Source organism: Argentina silus, assembly GCF_951799395.1.
Source record: "Argentina silus genome assembly, chromosome: 12".
Taxonomy (NCBI): domain Eukaryota; kingdom Metazoa; phylum Chordata; class Actinopteri; order Argentiniformes; family Argentinidae; genus Argentina; species Argentina silus.
The window spans coordinates 20,493,589-20,513,456 of record NC_139666.1 but is presented as its reverse complement, the minus strand read 5'-3'; the positions used below and the strand labels follow the sequence as shown (position 1 = coordinate 20,513,456).

The following is a 19,868-nucleotide window of genomic DNA, read 5'->3' as shown; positions in this document are numbered from 1 at the left end:
TTCCTCGTCTCAGAGGTGAGGGCGAGTAGCTCCAAACACGGTGCTGATTGACTGCCTGAGCTCTGTGGGGTCAGGTTGGGGCTGGAGGATGCACTACATCTCCTACTCACTCTCTTTCTGTGCCGTTTACTGTAAATCAGTGATCAGCGACGCGAGATGAGTTGTAGTATCATACATGCCTGTTCATGATCAGGTGCTCGACAGAAGGGATTAAGTTATAACTGATGTGTTGGGACCTGAGAAGAAATATAGTTTTTTTTATCAGAGTTATATGAAGTACCACTTGTTTAACTGTTTGAGAGTCAGTAGAATGATGTCTCAGCACACACACACAGGCACGCACACACACACACACACACACACACACACACACACACACACACACACACAGGCACACACACACACACACAGGCACACGGGAATGTGCCAACATGCCCACTCAGCAGTATAAGCATCAACCAGTGCAGGTAAATGATAGATGATGATGATGAGAGTCAGAAGTCTGTCTGTGTTAATACCCCGGTTACTTCAGTATGTTTTCACACAGCAGTCAGGCATTTGTGGTAATGCAAGGTTGCAGAGGTGTATTTGCCCTTTGTGCTGATTCTTTATCGGTCTGTAATTGCTGTTGTCTGTTGGGCCATGTGATGTTTGTCATGTGTGTGTGCTAACTAAGAACAATGTTGTAAGTACCGGTAGTTACATCCAGTGTCACCCTCCTGTGTGGTTATAGATTTTAAGAGCTCTCCACAATGGCTGTTTGAAGGCAAAAACTTTGTTGCCAGTGATCTGCCATCAATGAACAGTGTATACAAATGTTTTTTTTTTTTTGAGAGAGAGAGAGAGACAGAGAGACTAATTTAAGACCTCCTCAACGTTAAGTTCTTTTCGTATTATTTCCGATGAACACATGAGAGAAGAGAGAGCGTGAGAGAGAGCACTCGTCTGTGTTCTGTGTTCTCCCCCCAACAAGGAAGACAAAGAGAACCAACCAACCACATTGGGAGATGGAACAGTTGTTGTGGGTAGGGAAGCCTGGAAGGCTAACATATCGCTCGCGTCTAATAACTCATACTATATGGCTCACACATCAGAGCAGACTCAAATACAACGGTTGGAGCAGCACGGCAGCAACATATGGGAACAGTTTGGGAGGTATATAAAACGGCTGAGTGGAGCCAAGTGTGTGGTACAGACCAGACCAGACCTCCTCCTCCTCCTTCACCACCTCCATGCTTGCCCCCCTGTGTGTCACAGCTAGGTTCACAGTGTCCTCCATGGCCACTGAGGAAGCCTGTCCACGCTAACTCCAGCGAGGGCTAGAGGCCTCCCTCCTGGGCCTTCATTAGAGCTATTTCAGCCTTTGTTTACATCTTAGCCTCTGCGTTTTTATACAGTCACTTGCGAGGGCCCTCTGTCCGCCTCGGCACCGCCTGTGCTCCTCTGGTGTCCAGGGAGGTGTAGGAGCTCCGCCCAACGACTGGATGGTGGGAGCAGATGTTTTTCCGTGGGTTGGACTGCTGCTGCTGACGCCGCCTTGCTGAGAGGAGCCGAGCAGAGCACCACAGGCCTGTCTCTCTCTCACACAGACGAACAAACGCATGGATGAACACACGCACACGTGCGCACGATGAACGCACACACACACACACACACACACACACACACACACACACACTCCCCCAACCCTTTCCCTCACTGACAGAGAGACCACAAACGTCTCTCTCCCGGGTCCAGCAGGCCTTCCTCTCTGTGTAACTAGGCCAGGGCAGCTCGCTCACTCACAGCCCTGTCATAACACTGAGGACATCACACATTCCTCTCAGCATTCCTGCGGCTCTGTCCTTCTCCTCGAGCCACATCATCATCATCATCCCCAAGCTGTTTCCAAAGGGCCAGTAAGCTTCTATTTCTCCTCTTTGTCCTTGAGCCACATCACCCAGCGTCTCTCTCCAGGCTGTTTCTAAAGGGCCAGTAAGCTTTTACTCTGTGATTCTTCAGCTGTGGCTTCTGCCTTTTATACACACACAGTAGGTCAGTGCAGGGTTTGCTGCTCCCGTCCTCTGACTCAGTTAATCTTATTTGATGTTTTATCCTGAGCTAAAACTGGATGACATTTATTATCACCCCACCCCCCCCCCACAATGGCCAGTAGTGGTGACCTTGGGAGTCAGTAGTACAAAGAGGCTGTTTGTTGTGTCTCTCTCGCTCTCTTTCTCTGTAATCTACAGGACTGTATCTCTGCTGTGGCCTGCAGCAATGAAGATGGATTAGCAGCTGCTACAGACAGACAGACAGACAGACACTGTACAGAGAGGCAATTCTATATTAGTCTAGGAGACTACGAGTCAGAGAGATATGACGTCTCTTTTGGGGTTACACAAGGAGCCTGTCTTGGTCCCCTTCTTTTTTTCATTGTATATGCTGTCCCTACGTAATATCATCAGAGAACATAATGTCAGCTTTCATAGTTATGCTGACGATACGCAACTGTCCATTTCCATGGAGCCGAACAATCTGACTGCCTTTTGTTTCCTGACTGCCTGTTTATCTGCAATCAATCAATGGATGAATAATAACTTTCTGAAACTACATGAGGATAAGACAGAGATTCTCTTGGTTGGCCCCAAGAACAAAAGAGATATACTGTCAAAAAGGCTAGGAAGGTAACAAGCCTCAGTGTAGTTTTGCACTCTGACCTGAGTTTTGAACCCCACATAAATAGGGTGACCAAGACAGCGTTCTTTCACCTGAAAAATATATCCAAGGTATGTTCGTTTTTAACCCAGCAGGATGCTGAGATGCTAATTCATGCTTTTATACCAAGCAGACTTGATTATTGTAATGCTCTTTTTACTGGCCTTCCTAAAAAGACAATTGAGAAGCTACAGCTGGTTCAGAACTCTGCAGCTCAGAAGAGAGAGCATATAACCCTTGTCCTGGCTGCACTGCACTGGCTCCTTGTGTCTTTTAGAGTTGATTTTAAAATTATTTTACTTGTTTTTAAGGCTCTTAATGGCTTAGCACCCTTGGAATCCTTGGTGTCCTATGTCCCCTCACGAGCCTTCTGGTCCTCTGAGGCAGGTCTTTTAAATGTACCGAAGGTTCCCCAAAAGAAAGAGATTTCTATTTCACAACAATATTGCACTGTGACCCTCATACTGCGTGTCAGACCAGATGCGGTGTTGACTTTTCTAAGTCATCATTATATAATTTGTTACGATGGGATAAATCTCTTTTCCAGTGTGGGAAGATTTATGTTGGTGATTTCTAAGGCTGGAGGTCAAAGAGGATGCTTTAAGTATCCACCCTGACAAGTTCTAGTCGAAATTGCCTCCCCTCAACTTTATCTTCAGTGTAGTCCTTTGCTAAAGGAGAAGAGGGTCAAAGGCTGTGGATGTGTTAACAGAAGCTAATGTCACTGTGTTGCGATTTTGCACTGTCAGTTTGTTTTTGTGGTTTTCACCCTTTCATGAAACTATCTCTCTGCTCTTTGACAGAATGCTGACTGTGGTTATTTGGCTGATGGTGGTGTGGTCTGATGGGGAACAACGAATATCTCTTTGGTTGAGCATAGCAGCTGAGTGTTCTTCCCCCTCCCACCCCTTGATGGTTTCTTTTGGTGTGTGTGTACAGCAGCCAGGAACCCCTAGCCCTGGGTCATATAAATAAGCTCTCTATCCTCCAATGCTCAAAACACTTGTAGACAGGCAGATTGTTTGCGTTTCCACTGCAGGGCCTATTTAAAGCAGTGGAGGCTGGTGGCAGTAGAAATCGGAGGACGGGCTCATTCGATTTCTACCTCCGCCAGCCTCCACTGATTTTAAAGCAACCATCAAAAAGAAATGGCATAACCACAAACCACTGTGATGTAACCCAGGGTCATAGCACAACTGAGGTCACACGCTAGGCATGGAAGAAGCCCTGTTTATCTTCATTCTACGACAACAAAAATAAAAAAAGACGCACCCCGGGAGCCAGCTCTTTGTTGCAACCAAAGGCCTCTGCGACACATATATATAATCTAATTCAAAAACATATAATTAAGTTGTGCGGCTTCGCGATATTGTTCTGCTGTCAAATCTTTCATTAGAGGCAGTGTTGCGCAGACTTCCCAAGCACAGGGAGTGGCAGGGTGCAATAATAGATTTATCTAACCCCTTTGAAAATGATTTTCAAAGCCAGTAGCCAGTTTCGCATGTTGGCATTCAAACTGGATTGAATAGGATTGCATGAGAGACTCCACACACACTTGAAATGCCCTTTGAAGAGACGTATTAGAAACGCTCTTTCATCTGCTGTACATAAGAGACTGCACCATGATGCTCCCAGCAATATTCATGATGATGAGTTGTTCCATATCTAGCGAACAGATCATAAAAGGAGCTTAAAGGCTTGGCTTTAAACAGGAGCTTATTTCTTCAGTTCCCCCCCCCCCCCCGTGTGTGTGTGTGCAGCCAAAGCCTTCGACACTGGAGGACGTACAGTAGCAGGGCTCTGCTCCCCTCTTTACATCTTCTCATCCTCCTCTTCTTCTTTACCTCCTCTTCCCTCCATCTCTGCTGCATGGATCAGCCCTACCACCCTTTGCTGAGCCCTGACATCATGTGAAGATGTGGTTTCTCCCTTAGGACAGGCACTATCCTACACCACGCTGCTGCTCAGGCAGGAAGTGTTTCCTGTTGGACACGCAAGCCAAGGAGGCCTGAGGGTGTGTGTTCTACAGGAAGGCAGGGTCAGTGGTCTGCCTGCTTCTGGAAGAAATATCTCTGTGTCACCATGTTGAGTGCTCCAGCCTCCCCCACCAGCCTCCTCCTCCAGCCTCCTCCTCCAGCCTCCCCCTCCAGCCTCCTCCACCAGCCTCCCTCTGCAGCCTCCCTCTGCAGCCTCTGCATACCAGGAAGTTGATATGGAACCAGGGTTGTTGAGTTCGCAAGGTCATTCTACTGACCTCATAGACTCTGTGGTGATGTGAAAAAAGCTGTAGTGAAGATGGATCTTATCACTTGCCCTTTTGTTTGGAATGCAAACGATACATGATTTGTGTTGTGTATCTGGACTGTTTAGTTTTTAAACCCACATGATTGTAATCTTCTCATGGACGTCACACAACGACAGGTTATGAAAAATGCTGCAACAGACACTTGACAGGGATGCAGTTTCTTTTGAAACTCGTGCTACTTTTGTCTTGTCAAAATGAGACCACACGTGTGTCCCCTGTACTGTTTTTTTTTTACTGGTGATATTTAAATTCCCTTTGCCCCTTTTAATGGGCAGATTTAAATTGACCCAAATTAAAAAAAAAAAAAACTTTGATGTTTTCATAAAAGAGTTGCTTTGCCATAAGTGGAACATCAACAGCAGAGGCTTGAAGATATCAAAAGCAGAGGGCTAGTGTTGATGTTTTCATGAGTTTCTGCAGCTGTTAAGTGTTGTGGGCCGTGGAACAGACATGGCAGCTGAGTGCAATCAGTTGTATGACTCTTGCTCGCTTTTTTTTTTTTTTTTTCCTCTCCCTCTCGTGAGAAGGACAGAGAATCGTGAGTCAAGCATGCACACTTTGGACACTCTCAGGCAACAGACAGGAAATATTTCGAAATGCAGCAGCGGTCCAGACTTCAGAAATAACTCGTCTAGGAAACATTTTGTTTATTTTGGGGGCCTCTTATGAAACCGGCTGGATGGATGTTTACCTTTCTCCTGTTTGTTTTAAAAGCCCAATCTCACTTCATTCGACACATTCAAACAGTGGATCCCCCACTCTTGGACACATTTACCCTACATTCCAACCCCTCTAACACTTTAAGATGCCATTTTTATCCTCGCCTGAAGTCAGCCAATCACACAGGCTCATACTCGACACCCTCAAGCCTTAGTGTTCCACTCTGCCTTACTCAGTACACAACACTTGAGCTCTGTATTTCACCCTGTCTCATATGTTCTGAGAGCTAGTTTTCGCTAGCAGAAGATGCTAACCACAGCACTGAGGGAGGCAGCCCTCTCGGACCAAGCTGCCACTTTGGCTCTGCTTTAATTACCTCTCTCTGTGTGTCACTCTCTGGATCTGGACTCCCACGTGTGATAGGGTGGGTTTTACTTGGCCCAGGCCAGGCTAGGCTGGTCTGGGCTCAATCTCAAGACGATGGATGTTGTGTGTCCTTTCCTGTCATTGCCTCCCCTAGGTACTGTACCTCCCTCAGAGAGGGTGATGTGGGTTTTACTTTATTTGGCCTGGGCGAAGCCAAGCTGGGTGTAAACTCTTAAAAAGGATGGATGTTGTGGGTCCTTTTCCTGCCATTTCCTGCCCTGCGTATCTCCCTCGGTGATGTGGTGGGTTTTACTTGGCCTGAGTCAAACTGGGCTGGGCTTTAGCTCTCTGAAAGAGGATGTGCTGTATTTGGTCCTTTTCCTGCCTCCTCTATGCAGCTCTCTGAGGGAGATGTTGTTTGGCCAGTCAGAGTGGCAGCGATGCGAGATGTGCATTAACTCAGTGACCTACATCCTCACAGAGGAGAGGAGGAGGAGGGAGGAACGCTAGCTTGTAGCTGCGCAGCGCGGCCGGGGAGGAAGGGCTGCAGCATGCCAAGCATGTCTGGGATCAAGTCTCATTACTGCTCTGTTTATCTGGCGGCCATGTTTGATCATTATGACCAAGTTAATTAGCCAAATCTGATAAGAGAAATAACTGCTGGATAACCACACGGCGTGATAAATAACATTAGAAGTACCCAATGTGCCAAACATCTGTTTTAGGGTGCGTGGAGAATTTGGTGATGATTATGGAATGTGTGCTTACATGTTATTGGGGATGGTGTTTAATTCTTTATTTTTGAACACACAGCGAATGTGCAGCTAAATCCAAAGGCCATGGTTGTTGGCCTACTAAGTTAGAACCGTTTATTTATGTCACTCTTTAGTGATGCAGGAATACTGATTGTATCTTTAAACCATTTCTGAACAATCTGAGGTGGTGGGTGTCGAAATCCTCTTTTGTTTGTTGATTTGACATGGAATGACCCATATTTCTGCTTTATATCTGTAATGTGACTGCATTATAAGGATGATGATTGTCTCCCATGCATTAGGTAAATTACATTGACATTTAAATCATTTAGCAGACACTTTAGATCCAAAGCGACTTATGATAAGTATATTTGTTGAAAATAAGTAAATCAACTATACATCAGTCATCATATGTAACTGGTCATGTAATGGGATGGATAGGTCACACAGGGACAAGCGTTAGTCAGGCCCTCTGGCCGTGATCCAGTTCCAGCACTGATCTCTTAATCAGGAGGTAAATAGACCTGATAGTATCAGAGGAGGAAATGCTTGCGCTGTCTGTAGTGTGTACACACACGCACAGACAGACACACACAGACAGACACTCACACACACACACACACATTGAGCGGAGGGGGATTGAGGAAACAGGTGTGATGGCAAAACGCATCAGGACTTGTCGAGTTTGAAAACAATCTCACATCTCATAGGGGTACTGACAACGCAGCAGCAGTGTTGTATAGACGGTCAAGTGAGCGTTAACCACACCACACCATCAAGATGGATGTTGCCTCGCACCCTGTGAACTTCCCAGCAGGGCCCCAGCTTAAGGATACTTTACCAGGCCTGTGACTCAGCCAGGAGGCCCCCGCCATGGTGGTATTGGCTCCTGCCTCCAGGGACTGTCTCTGGGAGTGGCGTTTTCACTGCAGACCACAGGGATTACCAGATCTGACCAGTCTCAACTTTTCCACCTCTTAAAAAACATGTTCCCCAACAGCCTTTAAATCATGGCCTTTGTGCATAAATCTTTTGCTTCATGCATGGGGCACTTGTTTATAAAGTACTATACTGTACCAGTGTTTTGTAGGCATTCAGGGTATCTATGAATATAAATCAAAACATACCAATTGAATATGATACAAATATTATATCTAATTACCCACAAGTTTGTTTATGATCAAATTGAGTGTTTTAACAGAGTGTCCTTTTTTTTGTAGACAACAGGGCTCTGTCTGTTTATTGGTCCCCTCAGTCGTGTTTCCACTGGGCATTTCAACCTGGAACCTATTATCCCTGATTGAAACATATGTCTGTAAAACAAAAGTGCACATCCTCTCCCAGATAGACGGCAGTAATTCAGTTTGTGAGCGGCCCAACATTCTCCTGTCAGTAGGCATCTCCACCAAAACAGAAAAGTACTGTTTTTATCCCCCTCAAGGACAACTTTAAGAAAAGGAATTCAATGCTGCCTTAAAGATGAAACAGCCGACCGCTCGCGTTCTGGCGTAGTTTCTGTCCTATAGCATTAATGCCGGTAGACCCCTGTTGTCTATTCCACGAAGTCCATCATAAACCAAATGAGGTAAGGCTCCTCTAGTCCTAATACCTCAGCCTAGTGGAATTCTCTTGCTATTATGGGGCAGACTAACACCTGGACTGCATTAGCGTTATGGAAGATTAGACAAGACCGGCCTTTTTTTAATATATATATATATATATATTTAGAGGGGCTTAAGAAAAGTTGTCATGCAAGAAAGAGACCCAGTGTCCACTTTCCAAGGTTAACTGTCTGAGTGAGATGAGCATCGCAGGTGCAGAACCTTGAGGTCACGTTCTCTATAAAGAAGACATCCTTCCTTTTACTGGAGCTCCTATTTCAATAGCACAGGGTTATTGTCTGTCGGGGCTTATCTGAGAGCCGTCTACCTTGTTTGCTCCTCTACAGCAGCAGCCCCCCAACTCAGTGACACCCCCCCCCCCCCCCATAGTGCTACCAGCTGTGGTGGAGCTCCTCAGAAGCAGGCTGAAGCTGGGCTCCTGCTCTTCTGGGTCAGTCCTCCTGGCTCTCTTCCTCTGGCCCAAGTTGGAGTTCACAGTCAAACTGTGGCCGTTTTTAAGCAATTTTCCACAATAAGTTAGCTTATTTTATTTCATATTAGTCAGGTTGAAGGGATATTTAATGTTATATTAAACAGCCAATCAAAAGGAAGATAAATGAATGTATTGTTACATTGATGAGGCTTTGGTCATATCTCAATGCTTCTTGGCTTTCTTCAGCTGAGAATAGCGAAGTCGTCTAACTATGAATGTGTTCATTGTGCAGCCGTGAACAACTGGTGTAAAATATGCTTGGCACATTGATGATCCCCTAATTACAGCTGCTCAGTTCCACATTAAGGCCTGTCTCTCGTCCACAAGCAGCCAGTGTGTTGTGATATCTGCCATGTGGACCTCTGGGACAAATCAGTGTTTGAACAGTGTTTATCTTCGCCACTGTGACCTCACACTTCCTGGGCCTCACCGCTGCCCTTGGCCTGCGTCCCTCCCATGTCGATAAGCTTCGTCCTCCTGGGGGTTTGTCCCAGTCTTTCATACTCTGGGTTGGGTTGTTGGCGGCACCAGAGGCCCCCCGGCCAGAGCTCTCCAGCTGGAAGGCCTGAGTGTGCTCCGGTCCAGTTGTTCACCACTGGGGGAGGGCTGTGATTGGGCCTTTCTCCAAGGACAGCCTCTCTGATCTATTTAGCTATTTTGTCAATATTATATTTGCCCTTGTTTTTTATGTCCCATGCACCAACCTCACCAAGTCAATTTCCTGTATGTGCAAATATACTTGGCCAAATAAAAGAATTCTGATTCTGATCCATAACCACTTGTTCTAAATGGATTAGGAAGTGTGTATTTTAGTGGGATTGCATGGACTGGACTTTATTGACCTATGTATAATGGTTAGTTTTGTTGAAGGAAGTGTGCCTGCGTGCATGCTCATTTCCTGTTGTCTAAGAATGACATACAGTATGTGTCTTGTGTATCGTGTCAAAGCCCCGTTGCGCTAACATATGGCTTCATGTTGGTACTATTACATGAATCTCTTATGTCTACACAATGACCTGTACTCATGTCTCCCCTCTCTCTCTCTTCCTTCCCCAGGTCATGGAGAATGCCACTGTGGAGAGTGTAAGTGCCACGCGGGCTACATCGGAGACAACTGCAACTGTTCCACGGAGACGTCCTCTTGTGTGTCTGACGACGGGCAGATCTGCAGCGGGAGGGGCGTCTGCGCATGTGGGCGGTGCCAGTGTACTGAGCCTGGGGCCTTCGGGGACACCTGTGAGAAATGCCCCACCTGCCCTGACGCCTGTGGCACCAAGAGGTATGGAGACAGAGACGGACAGCATTTTTGATTGGCTGTTAATATTATCATTAAATATCCCATTGTTGGCTCTGAACCTCAACATGGGCCAGAGGCAGAGAAATGTTGATGTTGCCCCCTCTGCTCTGATCTGGGATCAGATCAGACCTTCCCCCAAATCTTCACTTTAACTATTAAAGCGAGTAATGTAAAACTGACACCAGATCAGCACAATTAGGAAGATTCTGAAAGTGCTCAGAGCTGTGTGGCAGCCATGTCCCAAGACACCATGGTTGTCTGATTGATTGGCACATTGTGAGCTCCCATGATAAGAGGTCCCATTTACCCCAGTGCGGAGAAGGTCAAAGAACAAGCCTCCGTATCAATCACTCTGAAAGACGCAAGCCATGAGAAAGATAACCTTTCGTAACCTTTCATCTATGCGGGTCATGAATGGAATGGGGGTTATGTCCACGTTCTCATCACTCATCCTAGGTCACTTGAAGATGGGGCCCAGTGCGTATCAGTGCAATACATCCCAGGGAATGTTCTGCTTTCAGTCTAAACTGTGGGTGGTACCTTCACAACAGGCTCCCATAGACACACATGGCTCCCATTAGGAGAGGTAAAAGGCGACACCCTGTCTCTGACCCAACCTTAACCTGAGGACCGCATCACTGTACTGCTGTGTGTTAAAACACCTCATGTCGTGCTTTCTCACCCTCTCTCTCTTTCTCCCGCTACTTCTCTCTCTCTCTTGCCCTCTCTCTCTCTCTCTCTCTCTCTCTCTCTCTCTCTCTCTCTAGGTGTGAAAATGTTTTTTTTATGTCCATATTGACATGATTCTGATTTTGACTCACTCTCTCTCTAACCCTAATCCCCCTCCGCTCTGCCCTCCAGGGAATGCATCGAGTGCCGGCTCTTCAACTCCGGAAGGCTCTCCGATAACCAGACCTGCCAGCGCCTCTGCAAGGACGAGATCATCACCGTGGAAACCCTTAGTGAGTAAACACACGCTCACGTTTCCCCCAGCGTCGACATCATCATCAGCTGGGCTGGCATGCAGAGAGGAGTGTTAACATCTGGGGTGTCTGTAACAGTTTTATTTCACTCTCGGTTCACTCACGTGCGTTACGTCCGGCACCTCCTCGCCATCGCCGTTGTTTATTAGCTCTCTCCCGTTCCTGATTAGCAGGGCTTTTCCCCGAAGCACACCGTACAACTGTTTGGGCTGACGTGACATACCCCAGCCCCTCTGACAGGTTATCTCACATATATACACACACACTCACACTCACACTCACTCACACACACACACACTCAAACTCTGTACTAAAACAGCACATGTGTCATATGTCTGTCATTACTGTCATTACACATGATAATATCCCTTCTCCAGAGTGGGCATCTCTGTTTATGTAATTATCTGGCGGGTGTGAGTCTGGTCCTCTCGTGGCACAGCAGAGCGGACATCTTCACTCCCCAAACATAGCGTGTCATAACGGGCAGCCAGCGCCACTGGAACCTCTCATTTGGTTAAAAAAACGCAGCCCACTAAAATATGACACTCTCAACCACACACACACACACACACCCACCCACCCTCTAAACAAACATGTAACTCTACCTGCTCCCATAAAGCGCTGCCGTTCGCCATGTGCTGTATTTTTAAGAGCGAGGGCCAGTAAGTAGAACCCAGTGTTTGGGCTCCTCTCCTAAAAGCTTTTTTACTTCACCCAAGCCTTGAGGGAGATATTTAACTTGTGTCTAGGAATGTATTAATAAGTTAATGTTGCAGGGGCATAGTGATGCTGGCGTGCATGGAGGCGAAGGAGACACTCGGGTTTATTTTTTGAAAATAATTTTTTGTTGAATCTTGTTGTTAAATTATTTAAATGCTCTTCCGTGTCACCCCCCCCCCCCCCCCACACACACACACACCCCGCCTGTTCCAGATCTCTGCTCTTTCATAGCATTCTCTGCTATTTCAGCCATCTGACTGTCCATAATGGACACCATATGTACATTCTGGAAAGTTCTTGCTTAAGGCTAGGAGGGTGGAGGGAGGGGGGGAAGGGGCCAGGGCTGGGACTGGTTGGCCTGCTCAGTCCCCCATGGTAGTTAGAATATTTGAATCATAATGATTTTCCAAAAAAAATTAGGACAAGCAAAGCCTCACCATCCTTATTGTGGAATGTGGTCCCACGTCCAAGACCTGATTTCACAACAAAGCGATGCAGCTTGACGTTATGCAAAGTGTTTGGTTTTTTGGGAGCGCAGGCTATTCTCTCCTTCTTGTTTTCCCTCTCTCTATCCCCCTCTCCTCCCTCTCTCCCCTAAGCAGTCATCTAGGCAGCTGTTTTATTGCTTGAGACTGACTCCGTGCATCTCTTTCTCTCTCTTTTTCTCCTCCTCCAGAAACGGAGGACCCCAACGCTGTCCTCTGCCTGTACAAGACTGACAACGACTGTGTGATGAAGTTCACCTACTCGGAGCACGCCAACGGGCAGTCTGTCCTGACGGCACTCAAAGAGCCAGGTCAGTGGCCCGGTCACACGCCTCCATAGTAAACACTTCTGCACCGGCTGCTGCTGCTGCTCACACTGTCAGTCCAATGGAGAGGAACACAGGGAGAACATTACACTGTAATACGCACCGTCATAGAGGAGGCCATGGACTGTATCACTGATTGATTGATTGATTGATTAAAAGCTATACTGTAGATGCTTTCGACACACTGTTTTACAGGTGTGAGAACTGAAAACTGTTTAATGTCCACGTTAACATGGCCTGATTTTGACTCTCCCCTTCTCTCTCTCTGTCTCTTGCCCCCCCCCCCTCTCTCTCTCTCTCTCTCCCTCTCCTCTCAGAGTGTGGCGCAGCGCCGGATGCCATGACGGTGCTACTGGCGGTGGTGGGCAGCATCCTGCTAGTGGGCATCGTGCTGCTGGCCATCTGGAAGCTGGTCATTACTTTCCACGACCGGCGAGAGTTTGCCCGCTTCCAGAGCGCCCGCTCCCGGGCACGATACGAGATGGTGTGTGTGTGTGTGTGTGTGTGTGTGTGTGTGTGTGTGTGTGTGTGAGTGAGTGAGTGAGTGAGTGAGTGAGTGAGTGAGTGAGTGAAAGGGGAGGGGGGTGCTTATTTATTATAATCTCAACCATATGACTTCTGACCATATGACTGTGACTGGTTGTTTTTGGGCCAAACCTACAAGTTACAGTACGCTTTTATGTCTGAGATGTAGAATTGTGGAATTGGAGTTCCAAGGGCATAAAACCTATTGTGGTTCCTTTTAATGTACAGTCTGAACCGTTTCCATATCTCCACTTGGCTAGTAAAATAAACCATCATGTGAGAGTAGAGCTGTTGTGTGTATGATGGGTTCTGTATGACAGCTTAAATATGATCAGTGTGAGCTGTCGTTAGCCTTAATGGACGCATCCGCTGGAACACAAACATCATGTGCTGATTGAAACCATCAGACCCATAGAAACCACAGGGCTGTCAGTTGTTGGAGAACCATAGAGATGACAGGGCTGTCAGTTGTTGGAGAACCATAGAAACCACAAGGCTGTCAGTTGTTGGAGAACCATTTAGCTTCCAGGGACTGTCCCAAGGCTGTGACTCGTCCACCCTTCAGGGTGTGCATTCTAATGAACTGCCTGACCCACTTCTTTCTCTCTTTCTTTCCCTTTCTCCCTCCTTCCATTTCTCTGTGTCTCTGTCTCTCTCTCTCCCTCTCTTTCTCTCTCTCCAGGCCTCCAACCCCCTCTACAAGCAGCCCATCTCCAGCCACCCCGTTGAGACAGACTTCAACATGTACGGCAAGTCTTACAACGGAGATGTCCACTGATCCCCCCCCCACCCTGAGGGGATGGGTGGCTGGGGGTGGGGTCAGGGGGGGCACGGCAGGACCGGTCCAAAGAGAGAACCTGGAGGAGGGTGGGTGGGAATGAACACAACCATCCAACCACCAAGGAGGGCTGATACAGAAGTGAAAATAGTGGAGTTTGTTTCTGGGGAACCTGTGGCCTTGTTTCTCTCTTCCTGAGGTGAAGCCAAGTGACCACCATGATGTGATGTGACTTGTGCTCTGGTCTGAGTGATCTGCTGATGTCAGGACAGCCCAACGGATGATGAGCAACGACCCATGGACTCATGGGGCTTGTTTAGAAGAGGACAGAGATCATCTGTGCTCCATGTCTTCCTCCAGTAACAAGCGGATGTTATATAAGCCGGGCGAACTCGTCAACAGAACAATGGAACACTGTCCATCTCTGACAATTTGAGTGAATTTGCCAACCTTACATAAACCATAACTCCTCCACCATGAGCAGCAATGTACATTGTTACAGACAGACAAGCAAGGCATCAACTTATATTTGTATGTATATTTTTTTAAACTGAAAAAATGCCTTCCCCCACTGCAAACTATGCATCCTCTTTTAACAAACAGACATTCATACAGAGACAAGTTACAACAACAACAACGAGAGTCTTCCAGATTTATAAGATTTATAAAAAGCACATATTTTTGGTGATGATGACTGATGTCGTGGTACTAACAGTTAAAAGAGTGATACATTTCTTACCCTTGTTTTGCACAGCAGATAAGATATTAGGAGTCAGTCTCATAAAGTGACTTAAAGAATCTCACTCTATTGTCATTGTGTTTGTTGTACATGTACACTTCCACTCTAGTTCAGTATTGCTGTGTCCCATTTCTCCACCCTTCTCCTGAAGTATGGACTTGTGCACTTCTCTACAAGGATTTAAAACTCACTAACTGCCAAAGAATTCCGGAACACTCAACACCTAGGGTGCCAAGTGTTTTGTGGTATTTATCTAGCAACGTCATCACCATCAACGTCAAGCATCATCATTTATGCATTTTTTGTGAATAAAGAAAATAAAGGTTGACTTTATTCACCCTCACCACTAAATGAGTTTAAAAGGAATGAATTGATGTGAAATCCCAAGTTTATACCAATCTAATGCTTTTAAATCTATGTGTAGGAAGTGCACAAGTCCATACTTCAGGATATAAGGGTGGAGAGATGGGATTGCATACAGTAGGACCGCAATAACCCTCCTCTGGCATGGCACCATTCCGCCCTGCCTTTCCTGGGAGGGGTCAGGGGTGGGGGAGACTAAAGAGTCTCTGAGGGGTGTTGACAAGCAATATAACTCTCCCTTACCCACTCCCACGGGAAGAGGAAGACAGGGAATGGCGGAGGGATTAGGAGAGGAGGACAGTTTGAGATGGGAGGGGGTGCCTGGGGGAGGGTGACATGTCTTCCGTCGCCTTTTCTGTCATGGTCTTAAGTGGCTGGTAGGGAAGCAAGTTGTGAGTGTGTGAGTGTGTGTGATTTTGTGAGTGTGCACTGCCAAAAGTAATAAGAATCACATAAAACTCTCACTGTTGCCTTGTGCTTACTTGTGTGGCTTGGCACCGTGTGAGGAAATGCATTGGCCCAGACCTGTGTGAGTTCAACAGTAATGAAATGCTCCAGCATTCTTCCTGTACAGTATTGACCTTTAGTCCACCAATGGATTTACAACACTACTACTTGTATATGTAATACTGTACACACCACAGATATACAAAATATCAATAAATGGATGACTTCAAAGCAAATAGAGCCCACTTATTTGACTTGTTTAGATGTGTATCAACGCATTGGTTTGTTTCTGCAGGGACAGAGGGGAGTGTGCGTGTGTGTGTGCATGTGTGTGTGTGCGTGTGTGTGTGTGCGTGTGTGTGTGTGTGTGTGTGTGTGTGTGTGTGTGTGTGTGTGTGTGTGTGTGTGTGTGTGAAGCTATCAGTCAATGTTAAGAGGGAGGTACGACTTGGTGGTGGTCTGTTTCTCTGCAACAGCCCTTCCACCTACAGTTGTGTGTGCATGTGTTCAAACACATCTGTCCCACTAATAAGCATCAGTCCACCACCCACACATACACATGTATGTATATCCTCTGAACACACACACCCAGGCAGGAAGGGTGGTCTCCCTGTCTCCTTTTGATGATGTAATTTACACCTCCCTGGTCAACACCCACCCTGTCGCCCATGAAGACCCCCCTGCCACATGCATCTTTCCTTAGCTACTTTAGATTTGGATTCAACAGCTTCCTTAATTCAACAGCGTTCTTAATTCAACAGTTACCTTAGTTCAACAGCGTCCTCAGTTGCATGTGTTCAATATCATTGCCTGAACTTCAATTAAGGCTTACAGAATGACAAAGGCAGAAGGCAATGCCAATATAAGTACACATATTGTTGGGCACTTAATATTAACTCAGTTCAGAGGGCGTGCGTTCACATTTTGTTCTATAAGCCTGAAAATGCATGTTATTTGTCCACTGCTAACTGCATGGTGTGGGGGAAGATACCAAGTTCTTACAGGGGTGGACTAATGCTGGGACATGGAACAGGTCTGTGGGACTGGATGGGCTGTTATTTCAGCCTGGAGTGAGGTCATAAATCCCCCCCCCCTCCCTCCTGGTGTTTTGGTGGGGGCCTCTTCTCTTCCCTTGCGAGCCTGCACAGCTCAGACAGATGTGAAGTCATTGGCTCTGGGCGGGGCCCAGGTTTCAGCTGGGGGGAAAAGTAGGTTAGCGTGCCGAACAGCACAGGGACTTACAGAGCATGGTTAAAATGGAGGAGGACTGGCGGTTGACTATACACACAGACACACACACACACACACACACACACACACACGCATACACACACACACACACACACACACACACACACACACACACACACACACACATGCGTGCAGTGTACTGAACAATACAGAGCTTGTGAATCATTAAGCCCAATCACCAGTCTTGCTGTGAGGAAGTCTACACTCATTAACGCAATCAATACTTTAATGAACCACCATCGACTGGCCTGGACTGTGATGCAAACTCAAGCTGACTGAGGGTCTGGGGGGAAATGAGCTGGGAATGAATGGGGCTGCTGTAAAGAGTAGAGGTCAGCGGTTAGTGCCACTAAATATCTCAAACTCTGACTGACTGATGCCACACACACACCGTAATGCAAGCCTTATGAGAGCTGTGTGTGTGTGTGTGCACACGCGTGCGTGTGTGTTGCGTGCATGTGTGTTGCACATGTGTGTGTGTGTGTGTGTGTTTTGGAGGAGAGTGACAGGCTGGTGTGAAAGTGCTTTCTCTCTGGACCCTGTCACCTCTCATCACACTCCCATGATAAACCTGCTCCCATGTGACAGCTGCCATCACATCTTCACCCTTTCACCCTGTCTCTGTTCCTCGTCCTTCTGCTTTCCCCCTCGTTTCCCTGTCCTTTTCTTAATTTCCTCTTTCCACTTGGTAGACATCCTCTTTCTGTCCCTACTCTCTCATTTTAGTTCTGTGCTACTTCTTCTCTCTTAAATCAGAGGTTTCACGTTAACGCAGTCCATTGCACAATCATTTTAAGCAAGTGTCACTCAGTTCAAGAAAGAGAGAAAGTATAGGCCTGCAGCGTATGCAATTTGCCATCTGGATGCGTTCACTTTCATTACCGTTTCTAACTGCCCTCCCTCTTCGACGGGGAAATTCAATAACTGACAATCACTGACACAGTTGAAATTGGGGGAATGTTAAAATGAGCTTCACTAGCGAGACACTGCCATTGTATTCCTCTGAGGGAAATTCCACTCCGCAAAAACACTCACTTTTCACTCACAGCCTGTCCCAGTATCTCTCTCTCTCTCTCTCTCTCTCTCTCTCTCTCTCTCTCTATGTGTCTCTCTATGGCTCTCTCTTTCCCTCTCTCTCTCCCAAGTTTAACACTCTTATTGAGCTCCAACGCTTCTATTGTCATACCAGCTCTAAACACTCATTGCCTTTTCATGCTTTTATACATTGTTAACAGTATGTGACCCCACATGAAGCCAATGCTTCCATTAAAACGTAATGAAGCCAATTTATCCCTCTGAGGGGCAGCGGAGAGAAGAAAGTGCAGCAACTAGTTTTTCATCGCAGGATTAACATCTCTTTGTGATGCAAATGCTTTGTGTAAACTATGGCCTAGTTCCCATGTCCCGATCCACAGACAATATGGGCAACGGGAGGCATTCACACAGGCCCGTGTTTCTTTGGGTGTGTGTCTGTGTGTGTGTGTGTGTGTGTGTGTGTGTGTGTGTGTATGTGTCACTGGCTTGCCCATCACCAGGCCTCTCCATTGGCATCCACACGCTTCCATGCGTATCACGCTGTGCTCCCATGCCCATGCTCTCCTCCATGCCAACTCTGTGTTGTGCCGTGTTCAACAGAGCATGCTACCAGTTTCCCTCACTAAGCCCTGTGATCCATCACAACCTCATTAGTGATGCTATTGTGATTGACTTCTCCTGACCTTGTGTTTTTGAATGCTTGTATTGTTTACTTGCGTCATTCTAGATGTGGACGTGTGCTTCACAGCATCAAATATGTATATTGATCTTTCATTTGCATACACACTATATAAAAATATACCAATGCGTCAGGGGAGGTATGAAATGGTCAAGGGAATAAGCTTTAAGGCATACATTTGAGGAATACCATACATAACCTTTGCCCCATTATAGTTATTCTATGTATTTTAAATGATAAAAGAGGAGTAGATATCTTTGTGATCCTTTTAGATAGTAGTACAGTACATTGTAATGCATGGAACGGAATAAGGAATGGTATCAAACATGTGTGATACTATTTGATACCATTTTGATAGCATTCCTTATTTCATTCCATGCATTACAATGAGCCCGTCCTCTGATTTCTACCTCCACCAGCCTCCCCTGATGTACATGCAGAATCAGTTAAGCACATAGACCAGGAAACATCACCATAACCTTTGACCTTGGGTAGGATGATGTTGTCCTTGCTGACCTCCTGAGTCTCAGCTGTGTCCTAATTCACCCACCTTTATCTGAAGTGTGTACTTGTGCACTTCCCCACTCGGCTTGGGCTGAGCTCCAAATCCACACGAGCATACTACAAAGAATAAAGCAATGTATTGACCAAGTATCCGAAGTAGTATGCTAGTGTGCACAATTGGTTTCAATCACCTCTCTTTTATACCAGTTCATGAGGGGGTTAAGGAGGTTAAGGGTGAAGAATTTGTACACTAAATGAGCTGACATGTTTTATCTGTAATGGGAGAGCAAAGAAAGAGTGAGATAGATACTGTACAAGAGACAAGATGGAGAACTAGATGAGAACCAGGAGAGGCTGGTGGAGGTAGAAATCGGAGGACGGGCTCATTGTAATGCATGGAATGGAATGGAATGTAATGAGGAATGGTATCCAACACACACCATTCCTTGATCCTTTCCATGCATTACAATGAGCCCATCCTCCGATTTCTGCCTCCACCAGCCTCCCCTGATGAAACCATGTGTGTTTTGTTCTTCCTGATCTGCAGTCATCTTTTATCATGTGGCTCCACCAGCTGGACATTATAGGGGGGGACATCCTCGGCCAACCCTGAAGGCTTCTGGTGACAGTCACACAGGGGAGGCTGGTGGAGGCAGAAAGCGAAGGACAGGGTTAATTGTATGAATGTATGAAACATAATGAGAAATGGTATGTGTTTTATACCATTCCTCATTCCATTCCATGTATTACAATGACCACATCCTCCGTTTTCTACCTCTACGAGCCTCCCCTGCAGTCACAGCAATAGTGTCAAGAGTATACATGTTAATCATCCACTAGACAAATTACATTTCAAGGA

The 19,868-nt window shown here is 46.5% G+C and overlaps 1 protein-coding gene across 1 annotated transcript in view; it reads left to right on the top strand.

Moving 5' to 3' along the window:
* Positions 1-15,774, top strand: part of itgb5 (integrin, beta 5) — a 38,191-nt gene extending 22,417 nt beyond the window's left edge. Inside the window, exons 11-15 of the mRNA XM_083682486.1 lie at positions 9,934-10,156; positions 11,036-11,136; positions 12,554-12,673; positions 13,006-13,172; positions 13,896-15,774. Of these exons, the coding sequence (XP_083538612.1) occupies positions 9,934-10,156; positions 11,036-11,136; positions 12,554-12,673; positions 13,006-13,172; positions 13,896-13,991 (707 nt within the window). The 3' untranslated portion in view covers positions 13,992-15,774. The remainder of the gene's footprint in view (positions 1-9,933; positions 10,157-11,035; positions 11,137-12,553; positions 12,674-13,005; positions 13,173-13,895) is intronic.
* Positions 15,775-19,868: the final 4,094 nt, after the last annotated feature.